This window comes from Canis lupus, chromosome 33, assembly GCF_011100685.1.
Source record: "Canis lupus familiaris isolate Mischka breed German Shepherd chromosome 33, alternate assembly UU_Cfam_GSD_1.0, whole genome shotgun sequence".
Classification (NCBI taxonomy): Eukaryota; Metazoa; Chordata; class Mammalia; order Carnivora; family Canidae; genus Canis; species Canis lupus.
Window position 1 is genome coordinate 24,027,053 of NC_049254.1, and position 22,103 is coordinate 24,049,155.

A 22,103-nucleotide genomic window follows, 5' to 3' on the forward strand; every position below is an offset into this window, starting at 1 on the left:
TTATTTTTTTTTTGAGTCTACTGATGAGCCCATTGACAGCATTCTTCATTTCTGTTACAATGTTTTGATTTCTAGCCTTTCCTTTTGATTCTTTGAGTTTCTATCTCTATTTACATTACTTATCTGTTCTTGCATGTCATCTACCTTTTCCATTAGAGCCCTTAACATATTAATCATTGTTATTTTAATTTTTCTGTCTGATAATTCCAACATTTATATCATATCTGACTCTGGTTCTGATAGTTACTTCTCTCTTTAGACTGTGTTTTTCTTGCCTTTGGAATGCCTTTTAGTTTTTTTGTTGAAAGCCTGACATCTGTTATAAAGCAATAGGAACTGAGGTAAATAGGCTATAGGTGGGATTTATATTAATCTGGCTAGATGTTGGGCTGTGTTTAATGTTTGTTGTAGCTGATGGTATCAAAGAATTCACATTCTTTTACTGTCCTTGTTTTTATCTGAACTCTTGGCTTTGGTATAAGATGTTTTCCTTCCAGAGATATCTTACAGGCAAATATATCTGTATCTATATATATCTCCATGTAGAGATCTCATGTGTGCACACACACATGACCAATATGTATATGTGTATATTTAGAAATATATGAAAATAAATATAAATACCTATAAGTATCTTCAACTTTTTTACACAAATTTTTTTTGCACAGATGTTAATACATAATCCACACTGCTCTGTCTGTGCTTTTATTATCTAATATATCTTAGAGATCATCCCGTAATTGTGTTACATCATTTTTTGCATGATACATCATAATATAAAGGTAACATGTTTAACCAGTCCCAAGTTTTTTGTATCAAAAATAATGCTGTTTGCATATAATTTAGTATATGTATGAACATATCTAAAAGAAAATCCCTAGACATGAATTGCTGGCCCACAATATGCCTGCATTTATAGTTTTGATGGATATTGACAAATTTTCTTACATAAATGCGTACTAAATGCTGAATATGTGAGAGTGCCAGTTTTCCCAGATCCCTACCAACATATTATAAATGATTGGTTTTAAAATGGTTTCATTGTAGTGCTCTTCAGGGCAACACACTCAAGAGATGCTTGACTTCAGAATTATTATTTTTTTTAGACTGCTGCTGCTTTCTGTTGAGTCTGTTGTTGTGGTTATTGTAGAACTGTTATATATTAGAGCTGTTATGTATTTGGTGTCAGTTTTTATCTTGTAGAAACTCAGAGGGTTCTGTTAAAACCACAATAATGTCATGTGGTTTCAAATTTTACTCAATTTTCATATGTTTATTATTTCAAGATTTGGCTTAGTACTTGTTTTTATCTATGTTCTCTGTATTTTCTGTGGGAAAACTAATGTAAAAATTATATGATAAAAAACATGATTCTCAAGTATGATTTTTAAACAACAGAGATCAGGCTTTTTGATACTTTTAAGTTAAAAGTATCCCCGTATGGCTGAAAACAGAAGCAATGAACAAAACCATTATAACAAATTATAATGTCATGTATAATTTGGGGGGCTTTTGGTGATCAAAAGTAAAATCAATAAAATGTATGTTGAAATCAAAACACACACATACTCTTTCACAAGGAAACAAGTTCATTTTCAGAAAATGTGAGCTGCAGGCTTTCATGGCCAAAGGAAAGCTCTTTCTTCACTTGGAGACAATTGCCTTTAATGCTCCTCAGTTCCTTCATAACAACAGAACATAACAGATTTCTGTCATTTATGGCCGGGGGAAATTTTCTGTTGCCCAGGAACTTGTTTTAAACAGTTAATTGGCTCTTGTAGAAGAAAAGGAGTCAGGGATTTGCTTGCACACACACATGACCAAATCTTTTAAAATCTCAATTTTTTTTAAACCTCCAAATCTTTGATTAAAATGGATAAAACCTACGTGCCCTGTTTACTGAGTGTTTAGCTGATGTTTAGGAGTATCGTACTATTCCATGGGTCATACAAGCACCCAGTTTTGGCCTTATTCAAAAAGTCCTGGCATAGCCATAGTGAAGATTATTTCTGATTGATATTCAAACCTGTGTCTAGATCTAGTAGTGGAAGAAAATACAAAGGTAAGAAGTGATGCTAGTTGGTGTTATTCCAGGCAATATTGGATAAGAAGAATAAAGTTCTTGAACCAAAGAAACTTCTGCGCTTCCTTCAAAGAAAGGCTGTACCTCAACCTCGGCTTCCAACGCCAACCTTGGAAATGAGTTCCAATGTAAGTTTGAAACTTTATTCGAAATGCTAAATTCAGTATTGTTGTCTGTTTATCCTTAGATACTTTGGTTTAAAAACAAACCTAATTTAACAGGATTACCTTCTCAATATCTGACTTCTATGGCATATATTCTTATGCTTCAAACATCAAACACACAAATAAGCAAAATGACAAGAAAAATAGGCATCAAAAGGTATTCCTCATGTGTGTCAAATAAAAAAAGATCAAATGACGATCAGTTACCATAACCATCTTGCAACATAGGGAGGTGGCTTCTGGACAGCTGAAGTCAGAGAAGAGTGAAGTGCCAGAGATGTCATGAGGACAGGCTGGCTTCTGAGGTAGGACTGGCTCAAAGAGTTCACCCTGACCAGGGTCATACCTCACCTTCATAGATCTCCTAACCCAGTTTGGCCAAGGTACCAGAGTTAGTCAGGATTTAGGACTGACTCGGACTTGACAGCCACCCTCCCCCTTCAAAACCTTCACCCCCCACCTGACCAAGAAACTCCTAGAGAGCAGTACACAATACAAATGTACTGCTCAGTGGGAGGATAACTGCCTGGTAGATGGGGATATTCTTAGCAACCCTTCTTCTCAGCCCATTATCTCCCTGTTTAAGGCAATTCTCACAAGAAGCCAGATCATATTAATAAGGTTGTTGTGCTATGTCAGAGGGAAAGGAGTTGACAGATCTCATTAATGCCTCTGACGGGTCACCTGTGTGACCTGTGTAGAGATACTGCAGTACTCTCACTGACTGGCCAGGATATGCTTCTGGACATCCACCTTTCTAGACTTTGTGCCAATCACTCCTATGGTTAACACATCGTCTATTAAATGTGTTTATGCTGTTGATTTCTGTTGGTTTCTTTTGTATTCAGAGGTACTTTAATAGATTTGCAGACTGTCAAAAGCAAAAAAACATAGTCATTTAAGGTGATTTTCGTGGTGGCTAATCTTGTCCATTCTGATTTTACCAGTTTATCTAAATTCTTGTGAGAAGTACCTTACTCTAGACTCTGACATAGACTAGCTGTATTCCTAGTCTACTCTTGATCAAACATGAAAAAAAAAAAAAAAAACAATTGCAAAAGAGATATTATAAGCAATACTTGTTGCTTCAAGAAAGATTTTGCTGGAAAGGAATATAGAAAAATGAAAATGGCTTAATTTGTAGGGGTAGAATGAATTTTTTGCTTTTGATACGATTTTTTAATGATGTCTTATAAAAATGATGAATTTTAACAATACAGTAAGTAACATTTAAAATACTCTATGTTCAATGAGAGTGTAGGCCTTATTTATTTCTCTAAATCTTTTTGGCATCTAGCACAATCTCTTTTGCTTGATCTAAGTCTTCAAAAAACTATTTGATGCTGACCACTGCTGTTCTCAAGCTGCTTGATTCTTACTTTGTTCTTTTAGGAAGAAGAAGATATAGAAATGGCTGTGATCTACCTTCAAAAGTTACTTCGGGGAAGAGTCGTTCAGAACATGGTGTGTAGGGTCTATCCACTGGTCCTGTGCTTCTCCTTTGAGAATAGATATATAGAATGTGTATGTACTGGTTCTTTGGGGTGAATTCCCTCTTGCACCCTGCTGTCTTATGGAGCTATATACTCTTGCATGACCTGCTCATTCCTTTCTACTGTCATAGTTTGCCAAGTGGGCAGCACGGTGTCAAGGAAAGAAAGGATCTGCTTGCTTGCTGTTTGTCACAGTTGTAACCAAGGCAAGGTGAAATTAATATCTTCCTTAGAATTGCTAAATCTAGCAATTTTCTTGCTTGAATTTAGACTTTTTTTTTTAAAAAAGTTTATTTATGTAAGTAATTTCTATACCCAACATGGGGCTTCAACTCAGGACCGTGAGATCAAGATTTGCGTGCTCTACTAACCGAGCCAGCCAGGTGCTCCTGAATTTTAACTATTAAGGCATCACAAACCAAGTGGATTCCCTAATTTTCCGTAAAGTTGTAATTATTTGAGTTTGCATATAGCTAGCAATATTTGAATAATAAACAGATAAGTAATACTAACTACAGTTTTGAACCCCTAATGTAAGCTCACATTGTATATTCTTTACTTTACATCTATCATCTCATTTTTTTTCCTTTTAGTTACCTCATTTTACAGGCAAGTGATGTGAGTCTGAGATTATGTTAACTGCTAGCAAATTCAGCTCTGGTCTTCCTGACTATAGAGCCTTTACCATGTTATTTGTACAAGCACACTTTAATTTTAAAATGGATTGATATAAAGCACCAGCTAAAAAAATTTTTGTCCTCTTATAGCTGTAACTTGTAAGAGACTCAGTTATAATTAGTATGTCCAGAGAAGCTGGGTGAGCATCTCATGTCCAGCATTACTCTTTACTCTCCTTGAGTATTTCCCCAGGAAAAATGTCACAGCAGACATTATTATATGTATTATAAACTAGGGGCAGATCTCTTGGAAAAAGAAAAAGAAAAAGAAAGCATGACTATAAAAAATACCATCCATCCTCAGGCTTCTTAGGGAAAGAGCACAGAAAATGAAGGGGAGATTCAAGTTTCTTATATGACACTATAGTAACCATTTTGTCTTTGAGAGACATTTTAAGAAATTGAGTAAACAACTGTTAACAACTCTTTCTCTACCTGAGCTGCTGACGGTGCAGAAAAGAGGGCTGGGCTTTAAGCTCTGTGGTCCCAGAGGGCAGAACTAAACCCACCACTGTTCACAAGTGCCTCACCAGTCACAGCAGGAGTCCTTGTGCCTCGCACGAGGGATGCTAACCTGCAAGTTTCTTTCTGATTTGATTTGATTTGCTACAGATGTTTGAAGGCAAGGAAAAGCGACTGGAGTTGATCCAGGAGCTACGCACCAGCCATGCACTGCAAGAGGACGACAGGCTGCTGAAGAAAGCCGAGAAGCAAGTGACGCTGGCCTTACAGCGGCAGAGAAACCTGCATGAGCACAAGGTTCTTTCCTTTATTTCTTGTGACTCTGTCTCCTCAGGTTGTTATTACTGCACAAGCAGCATCATAAGAACAGTAAATGAAATGACAAAGAAACATCCACCACCCCCATCCCATCACTCTATCAGTTGGCATTTTTAAACAATGCTGCTGCAGTCTAGAATTGGAATGGGGGGGTGGTGCCCTCACTGAACTGAATATGGTCTTATTTTATTTGCAAAAAAAAAAAGGACAAATCCCATATTTTAAAAAGGTTTTTCCTTCCAATTTTCTTAAGTATTTGATGATTCTACTATATTTCAGTGGGGGTTCAGCAGTATGAAAATAAAAGCAAAAAAAAAAAAAAAAGACAGGAGATTTGTTTTAAAATATCAGCACTTATTTTATGAGTTTTGGAACTGTACCTAGCCCATGCTGGTTAAGCTGCATGTTAAATATGTTAAGATCTCATGGTATTCTGTGGCTCTCATCATGTCATCTGACAACAGCTGGTAATTGCAGCTCTACTCAACAACTGTAAATGTTTTTCCTATTTTCTTCTGGCATTTGTCCATGTGTGCAGCTTTTAATGTTGCTGACCAAAGGGTAGACAGGATTTTACTATCTTTCCCACTTAACCTATAAATCAATATGAAAAAGAATCAATTTGCCCAGTTTGGTGTTATAAAAAAGCAAACTCACAGTGAAGTTAATATAACCCACCCTTAGTAACACATGTACTGCTTGGGCCATGTGGGATTGGGCACAAAAGGTAAGCAGCTTGGAAATGAGCACATTAGTCCTTTTACGTGACACTGGGCTTATGGGGGAGATAGAGCAAGATGGCGGAAGAGTAGGGTCTCCAAATCACCTGTCTCCACCAAACTACCTAGAAGACACTGGGCTTATGGATGGTCTCTGAGTTTGGAGGAGCTGGTGTAGGCGAGGGAGGAGGAAAACCAAAGGCTAACAGACCCAATAGAGAGACCAGAGAAATAAGGGAATGTGGACACTAGAGTCTCTGAATCTGGAGGTCTGAGAGTCCTGGAAATGAGAGAGCCAGGGCCTGTGCTTCTGTTCAGATGGGAGCGCCAGGACCCAGAAACTGGGTAGAAAAATGCCCTCCTTGGCCCTTTGAAGTTTCTGATTATAGACATTAGCAGGTACACGTAAGCCAGTCCAGGCTTTTTAACTCATCTGTCCCAGTTAGTGGGCACATACTTAACTGCTATCATGTCACCTAACAGCTAAAGGAGGAGTTAATGGAAAGAGCAGTCACTTAGCAAAGGACTCTCACCCTGCTTACCTTTCGTCTACCTGGATACATCAGTGATATGCAGGAATCTGAGGGAGGGGGCACCTCACATATACCTCCAACTGATCCTCTCCTTTTCTCCTCTTTTTTTTTTTTTCTTTCCTCCTCTTGTATTTTCTATGGGGAATAGTGCAGAAAATGCACAGTTCCCTATTATGTAATATATTGCATGATATGATCACAGCAAAATCACCTTCCTAAATATTTTTACTTAATTTTCAAATTAGATTGCACTACCTTAGCATTCTCAAATTTCTTGCTGAGGGAGGAGGCTGTACATGAACAAATAGCCATCTTGGGTTTTAAAGGTTGCATCTGCCCCCCTCCCCCCAACTGAAGGAGCTTGTGATCCTGAGACAAGGAGAGGATTCATTTGTGGTCTCTGGGCTGAATGATCAGTTTATAATGTAAGCAGTAGTGAGGCACTCTTCATGTGACCCTTCCTTTCCACCGCCCTCTATCATGTAAGTAAAGCTGAACTTTGTAGTTAAAAAGCATGTATGGGCTGGGAGGTGAGGGAGGAGGAGGAGAAGGGTGTTGGGGCTGATGTCCACACTTGAATGACAGTCTTACCAGTAGCTCCATCACCTTTGAGATCTGTGTTGTTACCTCCCTTCGATACAAACCAGAGAAGAACCCAGTACAGAAGGAGTACAGAACCCAGTACAGACTGGGAGAAGAGCCCTTTCCCCTTATACCTGAGGATAGGAGAAGGAACAGGATGAAGCTGCAAAAGAAGCAATCTTCTTTTTTTTTTTTTTTTTTTTTTTAAGATTTTACTTATTCATGAGAGAGACAGAGAGGCAGAGATACAGGCAGAGGGTGAAGCAGACTCCATGCAGGGAGCCCAATGTGGGACTCGATCCCAGGACTCCAGGATCACGCCCTGGGCCAAAAGCAGGTGCTAAACCACTGAGCTACCCAGAGATCCCCCCGGAAGCAGTCTTCTTAAACACTTTTATTCTCCAGGTGTCAAAGCCAGGACAGAAGGGTCCATAAATAGATACTCCAGGCCCCAACTTTACCTCAACACTTACATAGACCTGTAGGCTTTTTCCTGCTCTGTTTCAAAGATAGTTCTTAATGACTTTGAAGTTATTTAAAAGAATAAAGAGTCTCACAGTTCTCTACTTTGATGATTCAAGAACTTAAAATTCCCCAAACTTGTGTCAAAGAACCAAGCATTAAAAAATTAAAGGGTGGGCAGCCCAGGTGGCTCAGCGGTTTAGCACCACCTTCAGCCCAGGGTGTGATCCTGGAGATCCGTGATCGAGTCCCATATCAGGCTCCCTGCATGGAGCCTGCTTCTCCCTCGGCCTGTGTCTCTGCCTCTCTCTCTCACTGTCGCTCATAAATAAATAAATAAAATCTTTAAAAAAAATTAAAAGGTATCCTGAGTGAATTTCTTGGAGACTCCATTTTATTGAGCTCCAAAAAAATCTTTTTAATAAAAACCCTGACATTTCCCTTCCTGTCTGGGAAAATAGAAGCACTCTACCTTCTAGATAAAAATGAAAAAAAAAAAAACTTGTGTGGATACTAACAGAAATGTTTTGTTAAATCCTCATCATAATTTGAGGAGTCTAACCTGTCAGTGACTGACTGAGCAATCACTTTCTTATGTCTAAGTTTGTATCATAAGTTTTCTTAGTAAGAACTCTTGGGATGGGGCCAGCCTAGTGATAATATCCCTTTAAAAAAATTTTTTTTATTCCTATCTTATTTAATTTATTTTTTTAATGGAAGCTCAATTTGTCAATATATAGTTTAAGACCCAGTGTTCATCCCATCAAGTGCCCTCCTCAGTGCCTATCACCCAATTACCCCATTCCCCCCACCCACCTCCCCTTCTACTACCCTTTGTTTGTTTCCAGAGTTAGGAGTATCTCATGTTTTGCCACCCTCTCTAATTTTTCCCACTCATTTTCCCTCCTTTCCCTTATAATCCCTTTCACTACTTTTTATATTCCCTGTATGAGTGAAACTGTATGATGATTGTCCTAATAACACTGAGTTCATTCTGAAAGTGAAGTGGCTGTCAGGAGTTCTGGGTAATCCAGCATCCTTCTTAGACATCCCCATGCTTAGTAGAATTTGAATCCTTAAAAATGTATTATTATTTTTAAGGTCTCACTGGTTGAAAACCATTTGGCTGGACTGGAAGGAAGGGTGCTGGCAGACATGTTTGACTTTCTGTCCAAAGAGCTAGTGAGACTACAGGAAGAGAGGAGGATCCATGCTTTTGCCATGCTGGCCGAGAGGCAGCGGAGGATGCGAGAAGCTGAAGAGAGTGGTCGACGCCAAGTGGAGCAAAGGCGCCTGCGGGAGGAGGACCAGATATTTAAGGAGGCAAGTGGGGGTGCAGCTGGATGTCTGGAAGCTATTTGTTTGTGAGGAGCTGAATCAAACCCGAAGAAACTCATGATGTGAAATGGCATTTGTCCTTTGTTTTTCATTGTGTTTTACAACTATGTATTGAGTTACTATGATATGCTAGTCACTGTGAGGTACTTTGGAAGAGAGAAACCAGACATGGTCCCTTTTCTCCTGGAGCATAAGTTCTATATAGCATGCAAATATGTGTAGAATTAGAAAATCTAGTAAAGTTCGTGGAGGAAACAGATGGGGCCCAGTGACACATTTTTAAACAGATTACTTTGCTTGCTGTGTGGAGAACAGGTTGGAGGGAGGACAGAGTGAGAACAAGGAAATCAGGAAGGAGGCTGTTGAAGTAGTTTAGGCCAATGAGAAATAGGGAGAATCAAGGAAGATGTCCAGTTTCTGGTTTAAGCAACTGGGAAGATGATACTGTTTTTTTTTTTTTTTTTTTTTTTTTTTTTTTTTTGTTATGATACTGTTTTTTGAGGTGGAAGAGCAGAGTGTGGAATTAGTTTAGGGACAGGGGTGGAATCAGGAATTTGATTTTTATTAGGTTCAAGACATTCTAGTGGAGGTGTCATTTCAGCAGGTGGATAGACAAGATGGGATTTAAAAGAGAGGTTTTGACCAAAGATATAAACTAGCGTACCAGGTTGGTAAGTTAGAATTCTGACCAAGACATCATGGGTGTGAAATTCCAAAGTGAGCAAGATGTAAATTCAGAGGAAGTTCAAGGAACTAGTAAGTTCTCAAAGCATTCATCCTCATCAAGACTATAAAAGTTCAAGTGTGAAAATTGGAGGGGGCTTATGAAGATTTCCTTTAAAAGGAACTATGCTGTGACTACCCATTCCCCTCCCCAACACACACCTGCCAAAACACACCCAGAGGTTGGTTTCTTTTCCTGTACTCATTGATGATCTTGATATGTATCTTTTCACTTAGAGTGTCTGACCCTCTAGAAATGGAGAGAAGGGGAGCTGGGGAGCTGGCTGCTTTGGAGGTGGGCATAGATGAGGCTGTGTGGGTGGCCACCACACCCAGAATATGTCAAGGCAAAGGCTCTGTGAGAATTTCCCTTGGACCAGATGTGGGCCACATGGGAAAGAGAACCAATGGGGATCTTAAAAGATTTCCTGTCCAACAGGCAAGAGGGCTGTCTGAATTTTAAGTGTGGATACTCAGTTTAAAAAAAAAAGTGTCCTTTTAAGATCTTATTTAATCTGAGATTTTTAGGATTTACCTAGTTCTCATGGAATTAGGATTGATTCATGAATAGTATTTGCTCTGTGTGTTTCAAGTGTTTTTAAAACCAAACAGATTGTTCTCCCTCTACACAGCTTGAGGCGTTTTGAGTTACATATTGTCAAGTTCAGCTTTTTAACTGGACTAGCAGATCATCTACAATTTGTAGCAGCCTATAATCCATATCCTAGCTTCCTACCATCCTAACACATTTTGCTTCAGAAAGAGTTGCTGAGACTTAAAAAGTATTAGTAAACCAAAACTTACTACCACATCTAATATCACTAAGGAAAAACCAGCTGGGATGAGAAGAACCAGCCTAGGGGTGAGAATAAAAAGGAAAGGGACATAGAAACCACTCTGTTCAAAAACACAGGAAGGAAGGAGGAGGTGACAGCTTCAAGAAAGGTACCTTTTAAGTGGGAATGACCCCAGGAAATTTCAGCCATGTCTAGGAAGGGCAAGAAAGGGCTAAGATGAACCTTCTAGCCTGATTTAAGGATCATTTATGTGAGTCATGTATCCACCTATGGACCCCAAGTTGAAATACCATCCATCATTTATTTTTTAATTTTTATTATTTTTTTTAAGATTTTATTTATTTATTCATGAGAGACACACAAAGAGAGAGAGCAGCAGAGACACAGGCAGAGGGAGAAGCAGGCTCCATGCAGAGAGCCTGACGTGGGACTCAATCCCGGGTCTCCAGGATCAGGGCCTAGGATGAAGGCAGTGCTAAACTGCTGAGCCACCCAGGCTGCCCCCATCCATCATTTAAATTTCTAATCTCCCTTCACATGACCCTCTTAAAGATAAATATGCTTGCACATAAATATACCAAAAAACAGAAATGTTTACATTACGTAAATTTCCAGAAAAATAAATATATTGAGAAACATAGTCATTGGCGTATATTTAAACACAGACACGTGTTTGTATGCACGTACTCAAAGACATTCAGAAACAATGCAGAGCACATAATGTTAAAGACATAGAGGAACATACACAATTCACAGCCACCTACGCATTTCCTTATTCATTCAAGCACAGACAAGCACAAGTGTGTCCAGAAACTTACACATTAATAAAGACATATGTAAGCATCCAAGTGCATATACTGCTAGAGGCAGACAACATTAAACTTTTCACCTCTGAACTCGTATAAGACTCAGTTGTCTAATTATTTCACATAGGTGCGACTTGCCTCCTGAATAAGACTGTGGGTGGGCTCCATGAGAGCAAGCATATTGTATATATATCACTTTGTGCCTTCTTCAGCACCAGCACAGGTCCCTGCACAGAAGACACTGAGAAAATATATTTTGGTTGATTGCTTGCTTGGTTGTTACTGTATTAAACTGGTCATTGAGTCTCATCCACAGGGAAGGCCTTGGGATTCCAGGTTATGGTCTTGGTGTTTTACAAGTAGATGCACAGTAAACATTACATACTCAGAGTCTTACTGCAATGCCAGTCAAGAAATAGTGAGTTGTTATCAAGTACCAAAGCATTATCTCAGATACAAAGAACTATTCTGACATGAAATATAAAAGTACCTTTTGCCCAAGAAATACAAAATCTGTTCAGGAGACAGAATACATATAAAACTAAGTATGCTGCACTTGATGCCTATGATGCTTCTTGTCCATCTACCTACAAAACAGGGAAACTAAACTGTACTATTTATTATTGCATACTTAGGGAGGAAAACTGTAAAGAAAAGTGTGTTTACCGTAAAATCATGACAGTAGAAAGGGTCTATGGTCAGGAAGAGCCCATAGTGGCTGCCTAGAATTCTAGCAGTGGCTACCTGGGTACTGGCTTTACGCTAATTCATTACACAGTACATCTGTCACTGTGCACTTTTAAAATATGTGTTCTATTTCACAATTTCAGAAACCTTAAAAAAGCAGCAGTCCAGGATATGATCATTTAAAAATTCATCAGAGACCTGGGATCACTCTAGGTTTCTGCTTTTCCGTCCTTATGGCATGGCCCTCATGTCAGTTTTAGATGACTTCTGGTGCTCCAGTATTATGACCCCATGAAATGAGAAGTGAAAGAGAATAAATAAATAAATAAAATAAGCGAGGTTTCTCCCTTAATCCTTTCTAGGGGCCTCTCAGTTAATTTTGACTCAAGTCATGATCTTAGGGTCATGAGATCGAGCCCCACTTCAGGCTACATGCCGGATAGAACCTGCTTAAGATGTTCTTTCTCCCCTCACTGGGTTGTGTTCTATCTCTCTCTCTTAAAAAAAAAGCAAAAAGAACCTAGAAAGTGCACAGATGGCTTCAGCATGTACACCCTTAACCAGAACTATGGGTATTAGGAAATGTAGTCTTGACTCTAGACATCTGTTGGTGCAGCTAAAATTCAGGGGGCTCTGTTATGTAAGAAGGAGAGAAAGGACATTGGGAAATACCTCTTAGTCTCTGCCACATATGGGTAGTTTGACCAAGTCACATTGCCAGAATGAACAAAGCCAAGATCCAAAACAGGGTTATTGATTGAAGCCCATGATCTTTCTGTAGTGTTATATTGCCCACCCTAAGTAAGACCCATAATTCTAAAATGGGGTAGGTGGAGAGGAGCTTCACCGAATGGGAAGGTAAGTGGACTGGAAACAGACTGATTGGACAGGAAAACAAAAGGATTGATCAATGAGGGGACTTTTGACTTAATGAACAAAAATAGATCTGCTTAAAAAAGGTCAGCCAATGTTTGCAACCAATTTTGCTCATACAGTAGTATTCCTGTTCTCAGTAACAGGGGTATTTTTGGGTTTTGCAGGTGATTAAAGTTCACCAAAATACTATAACTTCCTATCTGGAAGACATAATCCTGAATACTGAAGAGAATACTGCAGAAGAACAAGCCAGGGCAGAAATTGAGAAGATGGCTGAGGAAATCAATGACGTTGCTTATGAAATGGAGAGCCGGTTTGTATCAAGAGAACATACGGCAGAATGGATAACCCATTGGCTGTTACTCATATGTATTTTTCAAGAGCTTAAGATTTTACCACCAAGGAGAAACAAGTATATATCTCCTGTGTCAGTGTCCTTTGTTTTAATTGCATAACTCTTCAAAAGTCAACATGCCCATACCTTTGTATGGCAGGAGCACTGGGAGTAGAATTTTTAGTTATCCTCTGCAGTCTGGATCGCTAACATATTACTTTTAGAATACCACAAATCATGAAAACAATGTGAATAAGCATATGTAGTATTACCTCACCCCAAAACGTTTGGCTTCTTGTATAAGTTATATCTTTAAAGTTCCCTTCCTGGCAGGCAGGCTAATTGAAGGATAGGGTCAAATCTGAATTTGCATGAAGTTAACCAAGCCCACCAGGAGTGTAATATTTCAGACTACTTCATCAAGGAAAAGGCAGTGGTGGGACTTGAGCAGTGGAGTCCCTTACACAAGCAAGGAGAACCTAAGTAGAAATCAGCAGCAGAAGTAAGGCAGCAAAGGAAAAAGTTTACTTTTTTTTTTTCTTTTTTAGTCGAACTCAGCTTCAGTCAGAGGAGATTGTTGCTGAGTTGGTTTATAGTTTCCTGATCCCAGAGGTACAGAAGGAGTTTGTCAAAGAAAAAGGTAAGCCAATGTAATGCTTTGCTTTGTGATTTCTTTGAAAAGATGTAAACTGTTGTCAGTATCCCTGAGATTTAAAATGAGCAGAAGTAGGAAGAAATTTTTGAAGGAGAATGACTGAGTTTTTTTTATTTTAGAGCTTGTCAAGTTCTTTTCATGCTGATTCCAGAATATAATGATCTCTAATATAGATGGGATGCAGTTCTAAGTGTGACAGAATATCAAAAGCCAAACCTTCTTTAAGAGGAAGTTCCCAAAAGAGTTGTATTTTGTGATTTGATTTTTTTTAAGACATAAAGCAGATGTTGACAATATATAGGATTTTCAGATTGTGCTAAGCTTTGGAGGTGGGACACATACAAGGTGGGTATTGGAAAGCTGAGATGCTTGAAGGGCTTAAGTCTATCCTGCTCTGTGCACAGATGTCTTCTGTTTCTGCCAGAACTATATGGAAGTATAAATATCTTCACTTATTTGTCAAAGGTGGCATGTTTTGAAGACTAATGCTTTTAGTCAATAAAGAAAAAACTTTAAAAAAGAATACTTTGGGGGCACCTAGGTGACTCAGTCGGTTAAGCGTCTGACTCTTGATTTCAGCCCAGGTCATGATCCCAGGATCATGAGATCAAGCCCCACATTTGGCTCCACACTAAGCATGGAACCTGCTTGAGATTCTCTCTCCCCTCCGCCCCCACCCAAAAGCACCCCTCAAAAAGAATACTCTTCTGGAGCTTTCAGACTGTTGGTGACAGGTTACCAGAGAGGGGGGTACAACCAGAAGATCAGGATTTAAGTGAAGTAACTTCCAGGGAAGATGGCCAAGTAGGAAGATCCTAAACTCACTTCTCCCATGGTAATTCCTAGATAAAACCCACATCAGTGTAAATAACCCAGAAAAATGACTTTAAACCTGGCAGAATGCACTTTCAATGCCTAAATGTAGAGAAGAGACCACATCGGAAATGGTAGGAAGGGTGCAGACACGGTTGGGAGCCAAACTGACCAATGTCACTGTCCATGGAAGTGAGGGACACCATGAGCATGGAGAGGGGAGAGCAGCAGACCCCACACCAGCCACGCTAGCAAGGGAGAACCTGCACTGAGAAGATGAATCCCAGTCGCTTCGAAAACCAGAGGGGCTTAACATTGTGAGTTTTACAATCAGCAGGGCTCAACACTTGTAACTTTATAAATCAGCGGCTTGGTCCTGGAGAGCCAGAGAGCGCAAGGAAACCGTCCCCACTCTTAAAGAGACAGCATAACACACAGCCCCACTGGGATACAGCATGGAAACAGCAGTTTGAGTCCAGTGGAAGGAGATTTACTAATCTCAGAATGTGTGATCTGGGGCAAGGATCTTTAGAAGACTTCTCCAAAATCAAAATTGCTATCAGGTGCCATTTACCTCCCTCAACCCCAGCCTAGATAAACAGATACCTACAAGGACCAGTAAAGTGCACACACTCTCCACTTAGCTTACTGACAATGTGTCCCATCCCCATGTTCCCCTGTGGATCCACGTTCTCCAAACTAATCCACTTATCAGGAGTTCATCCAAAGCAGTGCCACAAACCTGACATTATGCCAGCAGGCCTAGTGGGCTAGCAACACTCCAAAGTGACTTCTGCCCCAGGGAGGGGTAAGATAACCACACACACATCAATTCAACTGTAGGCCCCGCAGTGGGCAGACATCTGGTCTGACTACACCTTTGCCCACCAATGAAAGCCTCACAGGAGTCAACACAGGGGAATGCCCTGTAGTTCAGTGTGACCACAGCTCTGGCAAATATCTGGGCTGACCAAAATCAAGCCCAAGGTGATCCCAGTCTGGCCCACTAAAACAGGGACCAAACCCTGCCCACACAGACAGAGAGCCTTTGCAGACAACTAAATTGAAGGCAAATACGATTCAGCCACAACAGTAGGGCACATACAACACACATACAAGACACCTCTGAATGCCAGGGTCTGGTGAATAGGAGACATTGTACTGCAAGGCACCATAGGACCACTTCTTCATATGTGCATAACTTTCAAGAGCCAGAAATGTAGCTGACTTTCATAAGACATTATAACAGACATAGAGAGTTAGACAAAATGAGGAGACAAAAGAATATGTCCCAAATGAGAGGACTGGACAAAATCACAAGAAAGCTAATGGAACAGAGGTAAGCAATATGCCTGATAGAAAATTTAAAATAATAGTAATAAAAATACTCACTGGAGTGGAGAAAAGAGTGAAGGACTCCATGAGATACTCAACAAAGAAAGATAAAAAACACAAAAAAGAACCAGAGATGAAGAACCCAGTAACTGAAGTTAAAAATACACTAGAGGGAAAAAAAACAGTACACCAGAGGAAGCAGAACAGATCAGTGACTTGGAGGAGAGAGTCATGGAAAGCAGTCAAGCTGAGCAGGAGAGAAAAAAAGAATAATAAAAGATGAAAATAGATTAAGGAAACTCAGCCACAGCATCAAGTCTAATAACATTTGCATTCTAAGGATCCAAGAAGGAGAAGACAGAGAAAAAAGAGGGGAGAAAATTTTACTTGCAATAATAGCTGAAAACTTCCCAAATCTGAAGAAGGAAACAGAAATCCAGATTCAGGAGGCAAACGAGGCCCCCAACAAAATCAACCCGAGGAGGTCCACACCAAGGCACATGGTAATTAAAATGGCAAAAAGTAGTGGTAAAGACTTTTTAAAGCAGCAAGAGAAAAAAAGAGTAGTTATATCCAAGAAATATCCCATAAAACAACTAGCTGGTCAGCAGAAACATTGCAGTCCAGAAGAGAGGGGCAGGATATGTTCAAAGTTCTGAAAGAAAAAATGTGCAACCAAGAATATTCTATCCAACAAAGCTATCATTCAGAATAGAAGGAGAAAGTTTGCCAGACAGACACAAATTAGAGGGATTCATGACCCCTAAGCCAGCCTTACATGAAATGTTAAAGGGGACTCTGAATAGAAAGGAAAGACCACAAGCAGGAGTAAGAAAAGTAGGGAGCACAAAACCAGTAAAATTAAGTATATCATGAAAGGGAATCACAAAATAAAAAGTATGTAAAGTATGACACCATGTACCTAAACATGATAGGGGAGAGGAATAAAAATGTAGTGCTTTTAGAATGGGTTCAAACTTAAGCAACTATCAACCTAATATAGACTGCTACATGCATAAATTGTTACATATAAACCTAAAGATAACTACAAATCAAAAACCAATAATAGAAAAAAATAAAGAGAAGGGAATCCAAAAATAAAGAGAAGGGAATCCAAATATATCACTAAAGAAAGCCAGCAAACTGTGAGAGAAAAGAGTAAGAGAAAATAGAGAAGAGCTACAAGAACAAACATAAAATATGTTCTCATTGCTATTTGTTACTTACCTATCAATTACTTTGAATGTAAATGGACTAAATGTTCCAGTAAAAAAACATAGGTTCAAGACATAAAAAAACCAAGACCCATCTATATGCTATCTGTAAGAGACTGGTTTCAGACTTAAAGACACATGCATATTTAAAGTGAAGAGATGCAAAAACATTTATCATGCAAATGGAAGGAAAAGAAAGCGAGGGTAGCTATACTTATTGCAGACAAATTAGGCTTTTTTTTTTTTTAAAGATTTTATTTATTTATTCATGAGAAACACAGAGAGAGGCAGAGACATAGGCATAGGGAGAAGCAGGCACCCCACGGGAGCCCAATGCGGGACTTGATCCCAGGACTCCGGGATCATGCCCTGAGCCAAAGGCAGATGCTCAACCACTGAGCCACCCAGGCACCCCATGACAAAATCGGCTTTAAAACAAAGACTGAAAAAAATAAATAAATAAATAAAACAAAGACTGTAACAAGAGACAAACACTACATAACCACAAAGGGAACAACAATTCAACAAGAAGTTATAACAATTATAAATATTTATGCATCCAGCATCAGAGCACTCAAACATGTAAAACAGATAGCTATCTATCTATTAACATAGATAAAGAAAGTAATTGATGGTGATATAATAGGAAACACCTCCCTTTTTCCTCTGACCCGCCAACATGCCATCCAGACTGAGGAAGACCCAGAAACTTCGGGCTATGTGAGTCATGGCCGCGGCTGCATCGGCAAGCACCGGAAGCACCCAGGAGGCTGGGGTAATGCTGGTGGCATGCATTATCACAGGATCAACTTCAACATATATCACCCAGGTTACTTTGGAAAAGTCGGTATGAGACATTACCACTTAAAGAGGAACCAGAGCTTCTGCCCAACTGTCAACCTTGATAAACTATGGACCTCAGTCAGTGAGCAGACACAGGTAAATGCTGCCAAAAACAAGACTGGGGCTGCTCCTATTATTTATGTGGTGTGATTGGGCTACTACAAAGTTTTGGGAAAGGGAAAGGTCCCAAAATAGCCTGTCATTGTGAAGGCCAGATTCTTCAGTAGAAGAGCTGAGAAGAAGACAAAGGGTGTGGGGGGCACCTGCTTTCTAGTAGCTTAAAGCCACACAGGGGGAGGTTCATTAAATGCTAACAAGTGCAAAAAAAAAAAAAGAGAGAGAGTAATATAATAATAGTTGGGGACTTTAAGACACCACTTACATCAATGGATATATCATCCAAAGAGAAGAATCAAGGAAACAGTGCTTTGAATAACACAGTGGACCAACCAGATGGATCTAAGAGATATTCAGAACTTTCCATCCTAAAACAGTGGAATACACTTTCTTTTCAAGTGCACCTGGAACATTTTCCAGCATAGATCACATGTTAGGCCACAAGATAATTCTGAACAAATTTAAAACATTTTAAGTCATATTCTGCATCTATTCCAGCTACAATGCTATGAAACTAGAAACCAACCACAGGTAAAAACTGGAAAGATGACACATGCATAGAGGTTAAATAACATGCTACTCAACAATGAATGGGTCAACCAAGAAATCAAAAGACACTTGGAGATAAATGAAACTGAAAACACAATGGTCCAAAATATCTGGGATGCAGCAAAAGCTGTTCTAAGAAGTAAGATTGGGGACAGGCCAACCTCAAGAAGCAAGAAAAATCTCAATCTAACCTTACACCTAAAGAGGCTAAAAAAATAGCAACAAACCAAACCCCAAACCAGTAGAAGGAAGTAATAAAGATTAGAGAAAAAAATAAAAGAAACTAAAAAGCAATAGAAGAAGTCAAGGAAACAAGGAGCTGGTTCTTTGAAAAGATCAACAAAATTGATAAACCTTTAGCCAGATTCATCGAGAGAGAGGGAGGGAGAGAGAGAGAGAGAGAGAGAGAGAGAGAGAGAGAGAGAAGACTCAACCAGAAAAGAAAGAGAAGAAATAACAACTGACACCACAGAAATAGCAAAGGTTATGAGAATATTATGAAAGATTATATGCTAACAAGTTGGACAACCTAGAAGAAATGGATAAATTCCAAGAACTATATAAGCTCTCCAAACTAGACCAGGAAGAAATAGAAAATTTGAAGATTGAATATAGCATAGGAGATGAATCAATCATCAACTTCCAACAAACAAAAGTTTAGGACCAGATGGCTTCACAGGAGAATTCTACCAAACATTTAAAAAAAGAGTTAATACCTATTCTTCTCAAACTGTTCTGAAAAATAGAAGATGAAGGAAAGCTTTCAAATGTATTCAGTGAGGCCAGCTGTACCCTGATAACAAAACTAGATAAAAGATGCTACAGGCCAATATCTCTGATGAACGAAGATACCAAAATCCTCAAAAAATATTAGCAAACCAAATCCAAAAATACATTTAAAAATTCACAGTAAGGTAGGATTTCTTCCTGGGATGCAAGGGTAGTACAATATTTGCAAATCAATTAATGTGATACATCACATCATCAACAGAAAGTATAAAAAAAAACCCATATGATCATTTCAATAGATACAGAAAAAGCATTTGACAAAGCACAGCATTCTTTCGTGATAAAGACCCTCAACAAAGTAGGTTCAGAAGGAACTTACCTCAACATAATAAAGGCCATCTATGAAAAACCCACAGCTGACATTATACTTTTCCCCTAAGATCAGGAATTAAGACAAGCATATCCACTCTTACCATATTATTCAACATAGTATTGGAAGTCCTAGCCATAGCAATCAGAAGAGAAGAAATAAAAGCCATCCAAATTAGTAAGAAGTAAAACTTCAACTATTTGCAGATGACATGATAATATAAAGAGAGAAAACTAAAGACTCCACCAAAAAACTACTTGAACTAATAAATGAATTCAGAAGGGTTGCAGGATACACACTCAATATACAGAAATCCACTGCATTTTATACATTTCTAATGAAGTAACAGAAAGAAAAATTAAGATAACAATTCCATTTAGAATTGCACCAAAAAGAATGAAATACCTAGGAATAAACTTAACCAACAGGGTGAAAGATCTCTACTCTGAACACTGTAAAATATTAATGAAGGGAATTGAAGATGACACAAACAAATGGAAAGATATCCCATGTTCATAGATTGGGAGAACAAAATTATTAAAATGTTCATACTACACAAAGCAATCTACAGATTTAATGCAATCCCTATCAAAATACCAACAGCATTTTTCACAGAACTAGAATAAATAATCCTAACATTTGTATGGAACCAAACAATGACCCTGAATAACCAAAGCAGTCTTGAAAAAAAAGAACAAAACTGGAGGTATCACAAACTCTGATTTCAAGCTATGCTACAGAGCTGTAGTAAAACAGTAAGTTACTGGCACAAAACAGATGCATAGATCAATATAACAGAATAGAAAGACCAGAAATAAACCCACAATTTTAATGGCTGTCAAGTTTTCCACAAAGGAGGCAAGAATATGCAATGGGAAAAAGACAGTCTCTTTAACCAATGGTGTTGGGAAACTAGACAGCTACATACAAAACAATGAAATGGAACCATTTTCTTACATCATACACAAAAATACACTCAAAATGGATTAGGGGCCTATGTGTGAGACCTGAAACCATAAAAATTCTAGAAGAGAGCACAGGCAGTAATGTCTCTGACATTGGTTATAGTAACATTTTTCTAGATATGTCTCCTGACATAAGGGAAACAAAAGCAAAAATCAACTATTGCAACTACATCAAAATTAAAAGCTTTTGCAAATCAAAGGAAACAGTCCACAAAACTAAAAGACAGCCTACTGAATGGGAGAAGATATTTGCAAATAACATATCGATAAAAGGTTATAAAATATATAAAGAACTTTTACAACTCAACACCGAAAAAAAAACCCCACCACAAATCCAATTAAAAAATGGGCAGAAGACATGAACAGACATTTCTCCAAGGAAGACATAGAGATGGCCAACAGACACATGAAAAGATGCTCACATCACTGATCATCAGGAAAATGCAAATTAAAACCATGATGAGATATCACCTCATACCAGTAGAATGACAAAAAAAAAAAAAAAAAAAAAAAAAAAAAAAAAAAAACCCACAAGAAATAAGTGTTGGCAGGATATGTTAAAAAAAAAAAAAAAAAAAAAAGGAATCCTTGTGCACTTATAGTGGGTATGCAGCCATTGTAGAAGACAGTATGGAGGTTCCTCAAAACAATGAAAAATAGAATTACCAAATGATCCAATAATTCCACTACTGGATATTTACCCAAAGAATATGAGCAGTAATTTGAAAATATGTATGTACCTCTGTGTTTATTGCAGCATTTATTTACAGTAGCCAAATTATGGAAGCAGCCGAAGTGTCCATCAATAGATGAATGGATAAAGAAGATGTAGTATATATCCGTGTTGGAATATTACTCAGCCATAAGAAAAAGAATGAAATCTTTCCATTTGCAACAACGTGGATGGATCCAGAGGGTATAATGATAAGTGAAATAAGTCAGAAAAAGACAAATACCATATGATTTGTCTCCTGTGTTAAATTTAAAAAATAGATCAAATCAACAACAATAAAAAAGAGATAAGTAACAAGACTCTTAAGTATAGAGAACAAACTGATGGTTACCAGTTGGGAGACTGGTAGGCAAAGAGGTGAAATAAGTGAAGGGGACTAAGAGTTCACTTAACATAATGAACACCGAGAAATGTTTAGAATTGTTGGATCACTATATTGTATATCTAAAACTAATATAACAAACACTGTTTTTTAATTGTACTGGAATTTTAAAAGGAATTTTAAAAATTAATTTATATTTTGTAAACCTCAAATATTTACATAAAAAAATATATAAAGAACCCAGATGTCCATCAACAGATGAATGGATAAAAAAGATATGGAATATGACTCAGCCATCAAAAAGAATGAAATCTTGCCATTTGCAACAATGTGGATGGAACTAGAGGGTATTATGGCAAGCAAAATAAGTCAATCAGAGAGACAATTATCATATGATTTCACTC

At 38.4% G+C, this 22,103-nt stretch overlaps 1 protein-coding gene, 1 long non-coding RNA gene and 1 pseudogene across 8 annotated transcripts in view; 2 read left to right on the forward strand and 1 right to left on the reverse strand.

Annotated features, from left to right (window-relative positions):
- CFAP91 (cilia and flagella associated protein 91) overlaps window positions 1-22,103 on the forward strand; it is a 105,824-nt gene that overhangs the window by 68,124 nt on the left and 15,597 nt on the right. For all 6 annotated transcript variants that reach the window (XM_038582945.1, XM_038582946.1, XM_038582944.1 and 3 more), the window contains 6 exons: window positions 2,095-2,211; window positions 3,640-3,711; window positions 5,030-5,176; window positions 8,595-8,816; window positions 12,885-13,033; window positions 13,603-13,694. In XM_038582945.1, coding sequence (XP_038438873.1) covers window positions 2,095-2,211; window positions 3,640-3,711; window positions 5,030-5,176; window positions 8,595-8,816; window positions 12,885-13,033; window positions 13,603-13,694 — 799 coding nt within the window. The remainder of the gene's footprint in view (window positions 1-2,094; window positions 2,212-3,639; window positions 3,712-5,029; window positions 5,177-8,594; window positions 8,817-12,884; window positions 13,034-13,602; window positions 13,695-22,103) is intronic.
- Window positions 1-22,103, reverse strand: part of LOC106558176 — a 70,810-nt gene that overhangs the window by 7,869 nt on the left and 40,838 nt on the right. The gene's annotated exons all lie outside the window — the stretch shown is intronic.
- On the forward strand, window positions 17,751-18,196 carry LOC106558174 (annotated as a pseudogene).